The sequence below is a fragment of the Myxine glutinosa genome, chromosome 8 (assembly GCF_964187855.1).
Source record: "Myxine glutinosa chromosome 8, kmMyxGlut1.1, whole genome shotgun sequence".
Taxonomy (NCBI): domain Eukaryota; kingdom Metazoa; phylum Chordata; class Myxini; order Myxiniformes; family Myxinidae; genus Myxine; species Myxine glutinosa.
Genome location: NC_136268.1, coordinates 76,242,695 through 76,260,689, shown reverse-complemented (window position 1 = coordinate 76,260,689; position 17,995 = coordinate 76,242,695). Strand labels below are relative to the sequence as shown.

The 17,995-nt window shown below is 42.1% G+C and overlaps 1 protein-coding gene across 1 annotated transcript in view; it reads left to right on the top strand.

Annotated features, from left to right (window-relative positions):
* Positions 1 to 16,704, top strand: part of LOC137432599 (uncharacterized) — a 40,942-nt gene extending 24,238 nt beyond the window's left edge. Inside the window, exons 3-5 of the mRNA XM_068124660.2 lie at positions 8,010 to 8,121; positions 10,486 to 10,615; positions 13,637 to 16,704. Of these exons, the coding sequence (XP_067980761.1) occupies positions 8,010 to 8,121; positions 10,486 to 10,615; positions 13,637 to 13,685 (291 nt within the window). The 3' untranslated portion in view covers positions 13,686 to 16,704. The remainder of the gene's footprint in view (positions 1 to 8,009; positions 8,122 to 10,485; positions 10,616 to 13,636) is intronic.
* Positions 16,705 to 17,995: the final 1,291 nt, after the last annotated feature.

Below are 17,995 nucleotides of genomic sequence, written 5' to 3'. Positions count from 1 at the left end.
CCATATGCTCTACACCACGGTCAGCAAGAAAGTGTTGGATCAGGCGAGCACGATGAGGCTGTGCATTGTCATCTTGGAAGACAAAGTTTCCTCAAAAGGCTGCACGAGCAAATGGAAGCAATGTTTCTTCCAGAATGGCCCTGTACTTGAACTGGTTCAGGTTTCCATTCAGAACAACCAGGTCACTTTTGCCCCCTGCATGAAAAGCAGCCCAAATGGTAACCCCACCACCTCCAGCTTGGACTCTTGGCACTATACAATCTTTGTTGTAGGCTTCATGCACTTGTCTGCACACTCGGACATGGCCATCTTGACGATAGACCAGAAATCTAGACTCGTCACTGAAGATCATGTGATTCCAGTGTCCTGGCTGCCATTGATGGGGCTCTCTGGCCCACTGCAATCGGCGCTGGCTTTCTCAGGGGACGCCTGGCACGATAGCCTGCTTGAACCAGTCGTTGGTTGACTGGCCTTCTGGATACAGGCACATTTGTCTGTTGCTGCCACTCAGCCCTCAGCCGATTAGCTGACTTGGTACGGCCATTGCGGACTAACCGGTGCAGCTGGCGATCATCCCTCCTTGTGGTTCTGCGGGGACGTCCTGGCCTCGGTATTGGAGTAGGGACACCCCTCTGAGCATTTCGTTTCAGGATCTTTGACACCTGACCTTGAGTGATGCCATACTGCCGAGGAATAGCACGCTGTTTCATGCCGTAATTTCGTAAAGCCACCACTCCATGACAAACAGCATTGTCGAGTTGACGGACCATCTCCAGAGGAAGCGGCAATAACTTTTGGAGATGTGCAGCAGTTGTTTTCCACTAATACAGAACGCAACAACCCTTGTTAGTAAGGGCATTTTATGAGATATTTCACAAATCTGTTAACTAAATTGTTACCAAAAAATTTCTTCACCAATATGTTTGTAAAGGTGTGTAATAACATGTGTTAAAATGTTGAAGTTCAACTCCCGTGGGAAACCCAGAAAAAATGCTGTTGAATTCGGGTACCGAAAAATTATTTTCGAGAATTTTTATTTTTTTTAATCGGCCCTTAAGTAACTTATGAGGGGTCAAATAAGGGTTTTTCATGATTCTGAGTTGATTGTTAACATTTATATTTTCACTTTTACATTTACACACAAAGTAGCTTTTATTTCACATACATATATAATACTCAAGAGTTATTTCTCATTCACAATGTCAGAAGTTTCAACAGTCATTGTCTATGTCTTCTTCAGACTCAACAACATCATGACTGCAGTTTCTGCATGTAATGCCATTACAGACTCCACAGGCCGAGATGCACGTGACCCCATTCTTCTTGCAGCTGCATCGCCGGTTGCTGCAATCTCCATGACAATTACAGCTCGTGAACTGCAATAGCTCCTCAGGAGCTGTGGGGTCCAGTGTTGGAACTGGCTCATACCCATGCACACCTATTGTCCATCCATAGTCACTGGGGTGGTACATCTACCATGTGGTGGTACTCCACCCAGAGTGCAGGTGTTCTTCCTCCTTTTGCGAGTCGTTTGAAGGTTTCTTCAAACCTTTGCTCAAACACTGGCACTACTGGGTCTGAGTGTCTGGCTCCCATCTTCCCATCAGCCACCTTCTCCATGAAGGTCTTCATGTCACCACGCTCCTCCTCAGTGAAGGCAAGTTTCATGATGTGTTGATAGATGGCTGCATCGATGAGGAGGTGAACACGGATTGCCTTGTCAAAACATCCTCCATCCATGATGTGGTTGGCTGTCGTACTTCCAGGATAGATCAACTGGATCACATCTAGTAGTCCAGAATCTTCCATGATGTTACCCATTGATCCAAGATAAGACTTCAGCAGGTGAAAACCACCCAACCTTGGAATGACGGGTAGATTTGCCTGCTTTATTATATTCACAGCCTTCAGCCAAATCGGAAGATCAAAGGTCACTATAGCGACCCCAGCGCGCCGTATGCACTCTTTCAGAGTGGTGAAGATGGTGTTGAGGTCATTAGGGTCTCCTTCAATAACTGGGAGGAACTCGATCTGTGTGCTCTGCTTTGCATCATTAGCATGGATTCTCTTCATCCAGCCATTCCAGTTGGAGTGTGGGAACTCAGGATCGTTGGCTTTGATCACCCACCCCGCTGCCCAGAGTGTGTCACCTGGAGTGAGGAGTGGCTGATCATGAGCCAGGGAGGAGGAAAGCTCAGCGAGGGGGAGAAACATGATCGCGTTCGTTCCTATCTGTTTCCTGTTCGTAAATGGAATAATCTTTACTTCAGTTCCTCTCAGGATCTTAGCTTTGTCGAGTGCCTTCAACTTCACCCGGGGGAAAGCTGCTGTTGTCTGTGGATCTGGCAAAGGTGGTGCCAGAGAGGTGACTTCGATCCAACCCATTGAGTGAAAGGGAGTGTTTCCGTGAATCGAGACAATGTTTAAATCTATATTGTCTCCAACAAACTGAGTGACTGCATTGTTTGTTTCCCCAACCTCCATAAAGACCACCTGATCATTACTTGACAATTCACTTTCACTGGCTGGCACTTTGGCTGTCATCACTGATTGGATCCTCAAGCGCAACATCAACCGCAACCTCATCATTGATCTGTTCATCGGTTCCTCCACAATGGTGTCAAGAGTGCCAGAAGTATCTGGAACATCATCTCCACTCCTACTATTAAGGAAGCAGTATTTGTAGTTTTGTGTCTCCGTGTAAGACTCAGTGTATCCCAGCCGGTGGAACTTGTTGAGCATCCATTTTGACCCAAATATATGATCAAGTTGTATGGCAAGCCCCATTTGGTGTGGCAATACTCCAGACCGAGGTCGACAGGCCTTAATAAAATTCTGCCCCCAAACGGCAACTCTTTCGTCTGTCTTGACAATCGGTCTCAAGAACATCTGAAGGCTTGCAGGAACAAGTGTCAGCTGACTATCGATGTCAGTCATACTGTGTGTGGTGGGGTATGACTTTGGACCTAAATCAATCAAGGCAATATCATTGGATATGAACTTGAGTGCCGTCTTTATGATCTGAGTCTTCTCATCTCCATGGTCAAGATTAGCATCATGCTCTCGCAGAATATTGTCGGTGCCATCTTTGAGACAGAGTACATCTGCCCTTCTTTCCTGTGTTGTGAAATACAAGGTGTCTTCGTATTTCTCTAGAAGTTTTATCTTTAGCCAATGCTTTGAATAAGAAAGGCTCTTCTCTGGTGACTGATCAAACTCCTGCAGCTTTTCATGGACTTGGTCCATGTTCATTACCCCATGCTCTAATTCTGAGTCTAACCATTCGCAGAATTCAATAAAAACTGCTTCTCGCTCCTCATCAATACTCCTCTGTCCTCTCTTCCTTTTTCCTTCCTCATCAGTCTTGGACAAACTGTCACCTCTCGCAAACATAAGTTTGCATCGCAAATGGTACAGTGTTTCTTCTGCTACCAAGTCGTTGATCCCTTCCAGGCGTCCAGTGACTTCAGTGCCCCAGTCATCCCCGCGACTCCGTGCTGTCTTCAGCAAGCTTGCCTTCAGTGTATCTGCAGTCAAATTATCTGGCACTCTGTATTTCTTTCTAGCTTGTGCTGGATTATTTTTGTAGAGCTGGGCTGGTTGGTTGCAAAGAATGCATACATCCTTATACAGGAGGTCAACTGACTGTGATCTTCTAGAACTGCAGCCAGTTGATGAACTGAACTCACAAGTAGTGCGTCTTCTCTTCAACTTTGATGACTCTTTCTCTGCCTTTGATGCTTGAGCTGACTTCTTGGTGGTTGCAACAAAGTTGTTGTACAGATCATTTTTACACTTCTGGTGGTACCTCAGTTTTCCTTCCTTTTGAGCCTCCTTCATACGTTCCACAACAGTAACATTTTCGACAGTTTCTGCTTGTTTCAATAAAGTTGAGTATCCCTTTGGAGTTGCCTGTATGAGCCTTTCAGCTGGTGTATCCGAGCGTGCACAGATGAAGCAATTGAGCACAGGTGGAGTAACGTCTTCATCCATATTGCTAGACTCCATGTCCTGCAAAGTAGAAAATGAGATATATTTAGAAATTATTTTTCCACAAAGGAGTGTCTGTGGTGAAATATAAATGTTAACAATCAACTCAGAATCATGAAAAACCCTTATTTGACCCCTCATAAGTTACTTAAGGGCCGATTTAAAAAATAAAAATTCTCGAAAATAATTTTTCGGTACCCGAATTCAACAGCGTTTTTTCTGGGTTTCCCACGGGAGTTGACCTTCAACATTTTAACACATGTTATTACACACCTTTACAAACACATTGGTGAAGTGTGTCGTGTAGGATCCCTGCGTGTCGTAATCCCTGCGTGTCGTAAGAGACGACTAAGAGGGTTGGCGTCAGGAATGGCATCCGGCCATAAAAACATTGCCTCAAAAAGAGAACCATGACAATCACAAGTACATATGGGCAGGGTGCAGCCCGAAGTGGAGATCGGTTTCTGAGGTTTGGGACATAGAATGTGGGGACAATGACAGGGAGATCAGGAGAAGTGGTGGAAGTATTGGTCAGAAGAAGAGTGGACATATGTTGTGTGCAAGAGACGAGATGGAAGGGAAGTGGTGTGAGAATGGTGAAGGGTAGGCAGGGACAGAAATACAAGTTTGTGTGGCAAGGGTGCCCGGAGGGCGTGAATGGTGTTGGTGTCCTGTTTTCTGAGGAGTTTGTAGACAGTGTGGTGAGTGTGACTAGAGTGAGTGATAGGTTGATGATGGTGAAAATGATGATTGGAAAGCTCTTGGTGAACGTCATCTCGGGATATGCTCCACAGGTTGGTCGAAGCGATGAAGAGAAGGACAAGTTCTGGTGTGCGATAGAGAAGCTGATGGAAAACGTGAAAGATGAGGAAGTTGTTGTGGTGGGAGGAGACCTGAATGGTCATGTGGGAAGGAGTATGGATGGTTTTGAGGGAGTTCATGGGGGTTACGGATATGGTGTGAGAAATGGAGAAGGTGAAAGGATTTTGGAGTTTGCTGATAGAGCTGATTTGTTGATTTGTAATACTCAGTTCCAGAAAGAGGACAATAAGCTTGTTACATACACGTCAGGTGGGTCGACGACAACCGTTGACTACCTGATGGTGTGTCGGCGAGATAGGGGGCACCTCCGGGACACAAAGGTGATCCCGGGGGAGGAGGCTGTTTCACAGCACCACTTGGTTGTCTGCGACATAAGGGTGAAAGGTGCGAGGAGAGCTCGGCGGGTGAAGTACCAACCGAGAATGAAGGTGTGGAGGTTGAAAGAGGTGACAGTAAGGGAGGCATTAAAAGAGAGGTTGAGTAGGGTAGAGGATGATGTGGTTGAGCTTGAAAGTGGTTGGATGTCAATGAAAGCTAGTCTGTTGGGAGCCGTTGGTGAGGTATGTGGATGGACAAAAGGACCACCGAGGCACTCGGAAACATGGTGGTGGGATGTTGAGGTTGGAAAGAGGATTGACGAGAAGAGGAAGAAGTTCAAAGAGTGGCAGAAGGCGAAGGGTACGGTAGCAGAAACAGCAGAGCATGAAAGTTATAAGGCAGCCAGGAAGGCTGCAAAGAAAGAGGTAGCAAAGGCGCAGGAGGCATGTAGGAAAATGTTCGGAGAACGCTTGGATTCGGAAGAGGGTCAGAAAGCAGTATTCTGGATTGCAAAGCAGATAGTGAAAGAGAGGTGTGATGTGATGGGGGTGAGTTGCTTGAAGGATGAAGTGGGACAAATCGTTGTCGACCCAGATGGAATTAAAGGAAGATGGAAAAGATATATGGAAATGCTGTTGAATACAGAGAATGAATGGGATGGCAACATAGAGAGTAACCCAGTTTTAGGACCGGCAGAGAAGATAACTGAGAAGGAAGTTGAGGAAGCGATAAAAGCAATGAAGAGTGGAAAAGCGGGAGGGCCGACGGGAGTTGTGGGAGATATGTTGAAGGCAGCAGGAAGTTGGGGTGTGAAGAGAATGACAGAGATCTGTAATCTGGTGGTGAAAGAAGGCCGCATTCCAGTGGATTGGGAACTGAGTACCCTCGTCCCTCTATACAAGGGGAAAGGTGACCCTCTGGAGTGTGGCTCGTACCGAGCGATAAAGTTATTGGAGCATGGAATGAAGGTATTGGAAAGGGTGTTGGAGAGGAGGATAAGGAAGAAAGTGAAGATCGACGAAATGCAGTTTGGATTTATGCCAGGAAGAGGAACGACAGATGCGCTTTTCATTGTGAGGCAGTTGCAGGAGAAGTACATGGATAAGAGGAAGAAGTTGTTTTTTGGGTTTGTTGATCTGGAGAAAGCATTCGATAGGGTTCCACGCAAAGTATTGACATGGGCATTGAGGAAGTTAGGAGTGGAGGAATGGTTGATCAGAGTAGTGATGGCAATGTACAAAAGAGCACGCACAGCTGTAAGGACGAAGGACGGGAACAGTGGTGAGTTTGAGGTGAAGGTGGGAGTGCATCAGGGGTCGGTACTAAGTCCACTACTATTTGTAGCTGTGATGGAGGTGCTGGCTCAGACCGTAAAGGAGGGTTTACCGTGGGAGTTGTTGTATGCAGATGATCTGGTGTTGATTGCGGAAAGTATGGATGGACTGAAGGAAAAGATGAACAAGTGGAAGGAATGTATGGAGACAAAAGGTCTGAAGGTGAATATCGGAAAGACAAAGGTGATGGCAATTGGTAAAGCATGTGGTGAGGTGGAAAGAACTGGGAAGTGGCCGTGTGCTGTGTGCAGGAAGGGTGTCGGAGTGAACTCCATTCAATGTACAATGTGTGCTGAGTGGGTTCATCAAAAATGTAGTGGTCTGAGAGGGTCCTTAACCAGTGTGGCAGCTACATTCAGGTGTAGGGTGTGCACAGAGGGAGCTGCAGATGGAGGAGATGTTGAGTTGGATCTTGGGGACGGCGTGAAGCTGGAAGGTGTGAGGGCATTTTGCTACCTCGGGGACATGCTGGGTGGAGAGGGTGGATCAGACTCGGCAACGGTTGCTCGAGTGGGATGTGCATGGAAGAAGTTTCGGGAACTGAGTGGCGTGCTGATGGGGAGGGGAGTGTCGCTGAAGCTGAAGGGGGGGGGGGGGGGTGTGCTGCATGTGTGAGAAGTGTTATGATTTATGGGAGCGAGACATGGGTAGTGAACGTAGGGTGGCGGCGAGGGCTGGAAAGGGTGGAAATGCGGGTGGTTCGATGGATGTGCGGAGTGTCGTTGAGGGAGAGGAAGACAAATGATGAATTGCGAAAGATGATGGGAATATTGCCTGTGATTGATGCTGTGAAGAGGAACAGGTTGAGATGGTTTGGTCATGTATTGAGGAAGGATGAAAGTGACTGGTTGAGAAGAGTGATGGAAGTTAATGTAGAAGGAAGTAGAGGACGGGGAAGACCGAGAAAGACTTGGCTAAAGATGGTGGAAGAAGAAATGCGGGCAAGGGGGTTAACAAGGAGAGATGCAGAAAATAGGGCAAAATGGAGAAGATTGTCATGGGGACCGCAAGGCTAACCCCCGCTCTAGCAGGGAACATGGCCTTAAAATGCATGTTGTTGTTGTTGTTGTTGCATCATCGCAGGCAAAGCTCAACATTAACCAGAATAAGAAGCATGAGAAACATGATGCCAAACGAGATACATTTTAAACATATAAATACAACATGGGATCTGTTTGTTTAACAGTGCATTAAGATACGACCTGAACATTATCACAAAGTTGAACAAACCATGTTGGCATTTTTAAGAGGGATGGGGAGAGGGATTAGAAGAGATTGATGGAGAGGGATTTTAAAAAGGGGGATCGAACCTGCTATACACACAACACATTTCCCTGTCCACTGACATGAGGGGAAGAGGTAACTTAGTTATGTATTGAGTCTAAACTAAACTAGGGATAATTTATGTATTGAGTGACTCCTCTATTTTTCCACTGTCTAGAGCTAGACCAACTCTAGTCCTTATACAGACTATTTTACCTTCGTCATTATCATCAACTCAAACCATCACGAGTGAAATGATGGATTCCTTATTTTCATTTGCAGGACGTCCACACACGAAACTTGGACCACCAGGTACAGCATGGGGTGAAGGCCAAGTATTTAGTTGCTCCACATGTTAACCTTCCACCAACAGATAACGTCACCATTGTGACAGGTAAGATTAATCCGGGAACACTCGATATGATGATGGAAACAAGATTGCAATTCCAGTTAAACAATTTCATCGCCATAAGTGTTTTTGATTAATTGCAGCATATTCAATATTTTATGATAATATCAGTACATGTTGATGGATGGTAAGATCATACTCTGCAATAAATCAATGACTTGAGAGCTGGGCAGAAGAGCTTTCCCTTGTTGGTGAGAGGCCTTGATTTGAGTCCTGGGTCGACTCAGTTTTTATCCCACCTGGAACGTAGTACTGGGGAGTTTATGGGATGGCGCGTCATCTCCGTCAGTCTGGCCGTCCGTAAGCACTTGCAACTTCTTCTCCAAAACTGCTGATGGGATTGCGACCAAACTTCGCTAAAGTAAAATTTGGTATGTTGGAACTCAAGTTTGTTCACAACATTAAAAAAAAATGAGAGTCTAAGGGGGTCGACCAAGGGTCAAAGTGGATCCAGATTTGCCCCTGTAGAATAGAACCACACAGATGATTTCGATGAAACTTGATCACAACCTTCATCACCTGAATGTACCAAAGTTTGGTCACTGCATTGAGAAATTCAGGATCCAAGTGTGTCTATGGGGGGGGGGTGGGGTGGGGAGGGGGTGGGGGGGGTGTGTGGAATTTTGGAGCTTTATTCTCAGAACCGACACATACAATTCCGATGAAAATTGATAACAATGTTCCGTTCATCACCTGTGATGTACCGACGTTTGTTCATGGTATTTGAAACATCGGGATCTAAGGAGGTTTACGGAGGTGGGGGGGGGGGGGGATGGTAGAGAGGGTTGCCCCCCAAAATACCCCCAAAATAGGTATTTTTGTTGTTTATTTGTTATGTTTGTTTATTTGTTATAATTTGTTATGTTACATAATTATGTGTTACATAATTTGTTATGTTTATTTGGTTTTATGATTAGAGCCTGGCGTTGGCTTAGCGATTAGGGTGCCGGCTTGGGATACCTAGGATCCTGGGTTCGAATCCTGGCCGATCGCTGAATTAACACCAGGGGGGCTGACTCAGCCTGTCATCCTTCCGAGGACGGCAAATTGAGTACCAGTTCACTGGTAATTCCCTGTGTGTCGCAAGAACAGGGTTGGTGGCAGGAAGGGCATCCAGCCATAAAACATTGCTTCAAAAAGGGGACCACGGTGCCCGAAAAAGGCCAATCTCCGCCCTGCGCCTCTAAATGGCCTCTAAAGGTGGTCTTATGATTACGTTAGTATGATTCCATATGCTGTCCTGTCTTCTTGCAACCATTGAAATTCTTTTAAAATACCTTCAGTCGGTGTAGTTTATTGCTTTATTTTACTTGATGAGCGCCCAGGGGTATTCTCTTTTTTTTTTTACTATACTTCTTATGTTTAGATGTAATAAAGAGAAAACATTTCGTTTTTTTGATATAAATATTTCGAGGACTGATTCTCCATATGACATTTGATGGATGTATTTGATACTGTATCATTGCAATCAAAGAAATAATCAAATTCAGCCTGATTATTATTAAAAGATGCAGTGAATTCATCCATCAAATTTACAATTTTCAATTGACATATTAATTACATCCAAGGTTAATTATATTTAATTAATCATTAATTCAGGACAATTAATTATATTTTGCATCACAAATTTGAAACTTGTCAGATTCCAAAAAACTGAAAGGGAAGATATCAATAATACTTGACCGAACTAATCATTTATAAATATGAAATGTATTTAAATATTGTAATGAAGATTGGCAGTATTTGGAGGCCCCAAACAAGGGAAGAAAAAGTGAAAGAAGAGAAGTAATACAGTGTAAGGGGAAATAACATGGAACAATACAAGATACAAACAAACATGATCACACAGAAAAGCGCGTGGAGTTGGCAAAAATATACAAGAATTACAGCTCGTCGTTGCTCTTAAAATAAGTTTGTGCTCAAAATCGTTTCATTCTAAAGAAAGAAAGAATGAAAAAACCTGAATCTAAATTTTATGAACATTCAGAACTAGTGGAATAATGATCCAATTGGTAGAAGAAAACAGTGAAAAAGTATCACATTTAATAATCTGCTTATGGTGTGTGTGGTACAAGGATCACTCCTAGAGTTTTAAACTGACGTACAGTTTTGTTGCACTTTGATTGTCAGACATTCAATTATTTATTCCAGATCGACCAGTCCGCTGGTCACCTTGCTTTCTTGTTTGAAGTAAAACTTTTGTATACAAGTAAAAACTTTCTAAAGTTTAATTTTTAGTATAAAAGTTTATAAATGAAATCGTATGACTCATTCATTTTTTTTTATTTATTGTTAATGGCATTCCATGTGGACTTTGGCTCCTTACCACGTTGTTGTGTTTCACTTCAGAAATACATTGGCTGATGCCCACCGTCAGAGCTCTTACGGCTATATTTGTGTTTACCGTCCTGGTTTTCCTGCTGCTTCTTCTATACACGGCATACAATCGAAGAAAAGCAAGCACTCGCAAAACAGACCGGTAAAGTTTTGCAATTGGCAGGGACATCAAATATTTCGCAACCACATCAACACACAATTGTATATACAGTTGATCGTAATGATGGAGCCTTGCTTGGGTTATGACGAATGAGCATCAAAGAATGGCTCATCTGGAACTGGACAGGTGGGTCTGCAGGTGGGAAAGGAGACCAATCCTGGACCTGCAGCCACGTCCTTAGGTACTGCACTTGCGTACCTGGAAGGGAGACTGCAGGGTTGCAACTTTAGTCTGCTGGCATTCCTGTTTAAGGGCCAAGCTTGTTTTATTTAAATAGCCTGACACCTGTGGAGCAAGCAGACCTCCAGTGAACGACATTCACAGCGGTATCTTCCCAACATGTCAGATCAATGCTGTAGTGTCTCAAGTCTTCAGGTTGTCCTTGTGGCGAAAATGAGGCCGGCATACTGAACATGTCCTCTGTTTTAATTGTCCGTAGAATAGAGCCTTGGGTATTCGAATATCTTTCATTCAGCTAACATGTCCAGTCCATCGGAGTTGCTCATGGATGATCATGCTTTCGTTGCTGGACACTTGGCACATGTGAAGGACTTCAGTATTGGGTATTCTGTCCTGCCACTTGATTATGCAGATGGACCGGGTATAACGCTGGTGAAACCATTGTAGCTGTCTTAAGTGGTGACGATGCAGAGTCCATATCTCATAATCCTACAGCGATGGCAGTGATGGATGTCAGTGACACCTTTATGTTCATGCTGAGACACATGCCCTGTTCCTTCCATAGCCTGTGTGTGAGTCTGTTGAAGGCAGCACTTGCTTTACCTATTCATAAGACAATTTCATCATCAATAATTTCATTGTTTGATGGCACACTTCCGAGAGAGCAGAACGTCTTCACTATCTCGAGTGATGTATCATCAACCATGCTGACAAGGTGACATATGTATTGGTGGGAGAAGGTTGGTCTAGTACTTCACCTTTCTTCAGACTGATCTGGAGACCAAATAATTTGGTGGCATTTGAGAAATTGTCCACTGTGATTTGAATATCCTCCAAGGTGTCGGCCACTAAAGCGCAGTCATCAGCAAAAATGAGTTCCCCCACACAAAGCTCAGACACTTTGGTGAGGGCCCAAAGGCTTCTCACATTGAGCAGCTTTCCATCTGTCCTGAATCAAATCAACGCACCCTTGTCTCGGGACTGGAAGACGTCGGAGATCATTGCCGAGAAGAAGATGTTGAATAGGGTGTGAGCTATTGCACATCCCTGCTGGGTCCCATTTATTAATCGAAAAGGCATCTGCGGACTCTTCATTCCCAAAACCCTGAGTAGTCATACAATCATGGAAGGATTGAATTAGACACCAAAAAATGGTTCGTTCAGCTGACAAACCACCAACCACTGCACTGGACTGCACAAACCACTGGACTGGGCCAACGACACTGCACTGCATGAACCATTCACTGGACTCAGCAGCGCGGCCAACAGGCGGTGAACGACTGAACACAGATGCTGTCCACACCTTTATAAATCCCTTGGTTTCCATGGTTCCCATTGAAGGGCCTGATGGGTGCATTCAGTGGATAGTGTGCCAAACGAATGCTCCTATACAGGCATATCCTTGGCCTGTCTCGTGGGCTTTCACTGACCACATGATTGCGCGAGGACTGTGACCATTGGATACAGACACTTTGGCAGGGGGTGGGGGCGGGACTAGATCTTTCTAAACATGTGCTCGATACATTTTACCATCTTTAGGAATTACATCATAATTGTCCTAACACATACTATGAATTTAAAAATAACATAAAGAACAGACATAGTCAAAACTTTTCCTCTTGCATCTCGTCAGGAAACACACAAAAGAATACCGGAAATGCAGACGTGAAATAAAACAATTTATTTGCTCAGACAAATGGGGATTGGCTATTAGGACTGTTATACTGACACGAACATGCACATCATGGCTGCGAGGCACAGAACAAACCCGAATCCTCGCATTAGAATGGAATCCGGTCGGAACAAATGGAGCGTCTGCACAAACTCTTTTTGTTGGTAAAGACCAGGAGCTCGTGTGTGTATAAACGTCGCTTCAAGAACACGTGAATGTGCTTCGGTACGTGCATGTGCCACAATCTGGAACCGTTCGGCAATGAGCTGCAAGATGAAAAGCTTCAACTACGCCTATACTTCTTTCTGTTCTTTTTCAATTTTGTTCCACCAAACGTTTATTCACATGCGATGAAATAACTATTCTAACATGTTACCCATTTTACCCCCAGACCAGATCCATAACACTTGCTTGGCTCATATCAGGTCAAACATATCTGGTCAAACTGTTTGACCTCATATCAGGTCAAACAAATCCAGATTGTTAAAAAACACAGTCAATAAAATAACAATTTTAAAAATCTTGGTAGATATTGAGACCAACAATGTATACATTTTCTGTTTAGTTTACATTGACACTCATTGTGTGCATCATACGATCTTGTTTTTCAAGCCCTCACACCCATCATGCAAGTGGCATGCAGCTCTGTTTACTTATGTGTTTCATCCCATCTCTTATTTTGAAGTATTAAATATTAAAAATGATATAGAAAGGTTCAGCTGATTCCTTCCGCTCCTGATGCTTGCCTTACCTGATCTGATAGGTCACGCGGTGTATGCGTCGATACCTTAAATAATAATTTGTTTTTAGCTGTTAAAGGTGCCCCTGGTAGCGCAGCTCTGAGGCCATTCATTCAGTCCAGGATGCTTGGCGTGAGGCCTGCTCCAACCCAGCAGGGTAACTGTATATTTGTATTCCCAGTTGCAAACAGCCGTGGTCAATAAGTGAGACTTATCGGCTGCGGCTGCCATCATGGCTGAGAGACGCGAGCGTCACTTTAGTTTCTTGAAATGAAAATCTGTTTTTGGTGTAGATTTAATTATGATTTATTGTTTATGGAAAAGGAGAACGAAACAACAAAAAAACAGCAAAACTTTTCTCACATCAAATTTAAACTTCCTTGTGTTTCCCCTCCTCTCACCCTTCCCCAGAATGCTTCAAATGGACATCCAAAAGGAACCAGATGGATTGAGTTTTTAATTGATCTCATCGAGTTTGTGCAGGAGGGTGGATATTATAAGTCATACTAGAATACCTCAATTCCTGGGACATCTATCCTGTCCGTAACTGGTGGGGTCTTCGCTGGTTGATTATAACATGCAAATTATAGTTCTAAAATGTCGTTGTAGGGCAAATGACTTTTATTTCACACACCATGAACTGGATTAAGGTAAAGGTGCTTCGAACTTCGAGGGAAACGAAAAGCAGAAACCTTAGTCATGAGCTGAGAGATCATGCATATAGACCAGTTGGTGGGACGGGGGAAGCCATCTTTGCTGGGAATAATTGCCTGGCCGGTTGATGAGAACAAACGGTTACGTCTGCTGACCATGTATGTGAAACTAATTATTATTCATGCACCTTTCAAGAATAACATGCTAATGGCTACAAACATGCTCAGGTGTGTTCAAGAGGAAATTACTTTAACCAGTTAAGATGTTTTGCTTAATTCTTAAATGTTTGGCTGCTGTGGGAAATAAAATTGCATGAAATTTCCAAAACAGAATACCACGATGATATATTTGGTGATAACCCACAATGGATGGAGGAATTTCATGTATGAGCTTTTGCAACCTCTGAAGCTATCTCTTTTTTACTCGACGAATAACTTTTTTCATCTTTTTGCTCTATAACAATAACTTTTTTCATCTTTTTGCTCTATAACAATAACTTTTTTCATCTTTTTGCTCTATAGCAATAACTTTTTTCATCTTTTTGCTCTATAACAATAACTTTTTTCATCTTTTTGCTCTATAGCAATAACTTTTTTCATCTTTTTGCTCTATAGCAATAACTTTTTTCATCTTTTTGCTCTATAACAATAACTTTTTTCATCTTTTTGCTCTATAGCAATAACTTTTTTCATCTTTTTGCTCTATAGCAATAACTTTTTTCATCTTTTTGCTCTATAACAATAACTTTTTTCATCTTTTTGCTCTATAACAATAACTTTTTTCATCTTTTTGCTCTATAACAATAACTTTTTTCATCTTTTTGCTCTATAGCAATAACTTTTTTCATCTTTTTGCTCTATAACAATAACTTTTTTCATCTTTTTGCTCTATAACAATAACTTTTTTCATCTTTTTGCTCTATAACAATAACTTTTTTCATCTTTTTGCTCTATAGCAATAACTTTTTTCATCTTTTTGCTCTATAGCAATAACTTTTTTCATCTTTTTGCTCTATAGCAATAACTTTTTTTATCTTTTGCCTCTTTACGGATACCTTTTTTCATCTTTTTGCTCTTTACGAATATCTTTTTTCATCTTTTTGCTCTTTACGAATATCTTTTTTCATCTTTTTGCTCTATAGCAATAACTTTTTCATCTTTTTGCTCTATAACAATAACTTTTTTCATCTTTTTGCTCTATAACAATAACTTTCTTCATCTTTTTGCTCTATAGCAATAACTTTTTTTTATCTTTTGCCTCTTTACGAATACCTTTTTTCATCTTTTTGCTCTATAACAATAACTTTTTCATCTTTTTGCTCTATAACAATAACTTTTTTCATCTTTTTGCTCTATAACAATAACTTTCTTCATCTTTTTGCTCTATAGCAATAACTTTTTTTATCTTTTGCCTCTTTACGAATACCTTTTTTCATCTTTTTGCTCTTTACGAATATCTTTTTTCATCTTTTTGCTCTTTACGAATATCTTTTTTCATCTTTTTGCTCTTTACGAATACCCTTTGTCATCTTTTTGCTCTTTATGAAAATCCTTTTTTCATCTTTTTGCTCTTTATGAATATCTTTTTTCATCTTTTTGCTCTTTACAAATACCTTTTTTAAAAATCTTTTTGCTCTTTACGAATATCTTTTTTCATCTTTTTGCTCTTTACGAACATCTCTTTTCATCTTTTTGCTCTTTACGAATACCCTTTGTCACCTTTTTGCTCTTCATGAAAATCCTTTTTTCATCTTTTTGCTCTTTACGAACATCTCTTTTCATCTTTTTGCTCTTTACGAATACCCTTTGTCATCTTTTTGCTCTTTATGAATATCCTTTTTCATCTTTTTGCTCTTTATGAATTTCCTTTTTCATCTTTTTGCTCCTTATGAAAATCTCTTTTCATCTTTTTGCTCTTTCCGAATACCCTGTCATCTTTTTGCTCTTTATGAATATCCTTTTTCATCTTTTTGCTCTTTATGAATTTCCTTTTTCATCTTTTTGCTCCTTATGAAAATCTCTTTTCATCTTTTTGCTCTTTCCGAATACCCTGTCATCTTTTTGCTCTTTATGAATATCCTTTTTCATTTTTTGCTCTTTACGAATATCTTTCTTCATCTTTTTGCTCTTTACAAATACATGTTTTCATGTTTTTGCTCCTTATGAATATCTTTTTTCATCTTTATGCTCTTTAAGAATACCCTTTGTCATCTTTTTGCTCTTTATGAATATCCTTTTTCATCTTTTTGCTCTTTATGAATTTCCTTTTTCATCTTTTTGCTCTTTACGAACACATTTTTTTCATCTTTTTGCTCTTTACGAACATCTCTTTTCATCTTTTTGCTCTTTACGAATACCCTTTGTCATCTTTTTGCTCTTCATGAAAATCCTTTTTTCATCTTTTTGCTCTTTACGAATATCTTTTTTCATCTTTTTGCTCTTTATGAATTTCCTTTTTCATCATTTTGCTCTTTACGAACACACTTTTTTCATCTTTTTGCTCTTTACGAATACCTTTTGTCATCTTTTTGCTCTTTCTAAATATCCTTTTTCATCTTCTTGCTCTTTACGAATATCCTTTTTCATCTTTCCTCTTTACGAATACCTTTTTTTTCCATCTTTTTGCTCGATAAGAATATCCTTTTTCATCTCCATCCGTCCGGACGGGCTAAACCTCGTTTTTCCCAGCAACCATATGTCCGATTGAGATGAAACTTTTCAGGGTATGAGTGACACATATGCAGAATGTTTTTATGATAATTGTGACATCATAGGTCATGCGGTATGGCAGCCATCTTGGATTAAAAGCAAATAATGAAAAAGTTATTTCTCAGAAACCGCTGAGTGGAATTTTTTTTAACTTGGCACATTGTCAAGTAGTTACAATGGGGAACAAAAGCAAAGTGAGAGTGTGAGATTTGTCAGGATTGAAAGACATGTTCCATTTGTTTGACCAGTTTGTGATATTGTTCAGGTCTGCAGAGAGTGAAGAGGCTGCTGCCTACCGATCTGAGGGTTGAGATATGGAGCGGCAGAGAGTGGAGTCATTAGCAAAGAAATAGAAAGGATTTTCCAGAGTCGGAGAGATAATTAATGGAGACCAGAAAAAGCACAGGGTGCAAAACTCTGCCTTGAGGAACTCCAGCCTGAACAGGAAGGGGAGATCAGAGAAATCCATTCAGGGCCACACGTTGACTACGACCAGAGAGGAAGTCCGCAAGCCATGCTTGCGGACTTTCCATGGATACCATAGGAGGAGAGTTTGGTGAGCAGGGTGGGGTGCCAGACCGTAGCGAAGGCACGAGATATGTCAAGGGAGACAGCTCTGATTTCCTGTTTGGCATTGAGGACCTCCATCCATTGTTGAGACAGCAGAAGTAGCATGTCCAGAGTAGAGTGACCTGGTCTGAATCCAAATTGATGATCCTAGATTAAGCCATTGGAGAAGAGGAAGGATTTTATGTCATAAGCGATGATGGATTCCATGACCTTGCTGATTATTGGGAGCAGGCTGATTGGTTTATAGTTGCAAGAATCTGTTTTTGCACCTTTTTGTGTAAAGCGGTAATGTTGGGTTCATGAAAATAGGTCAAAATATGAGGCTTGTGAGGAGACTGTAGTGTTGGTGGTTCATGAGTGAGAGAAAACCAAGCAGCGGCGAACACAGGAGGTCTTGGCTCATCGACGAACGTATTGTTGTTTGTCCGTGCTCTATCCTTTTAAAATGCTGAGCATCAAGCAAAGAAGTGCATGGATCTTTTTTTTTAGGTCTTTGTATGACTGGCCCGGGGTTTGAACCACCGACCTCCCAGACTCAGAGCAGACACTCTAATTGGTACACCTGCACAGGGTCTGGTGGCATCAATGTTAGTTCTTATTTTGCACAGTTCTTATTATGAACGGCAGATGGCACGTTTTTACACCACAACACTGTTCAGAACCTTTTCTGAGAAAGATGGCACAATAAGTTGCGCAGTGGGAACTCACCTTTCAGCTACCTATCCTGCGTTTGATTCCCTATCTGATTGGTGCTTCACAGGTAGGGAGTTGCATCACGAAGTGCGAGCAAGTGTACCGTTTCCGAGCAAGATTTGATGGACATTATAAAGATCACAAG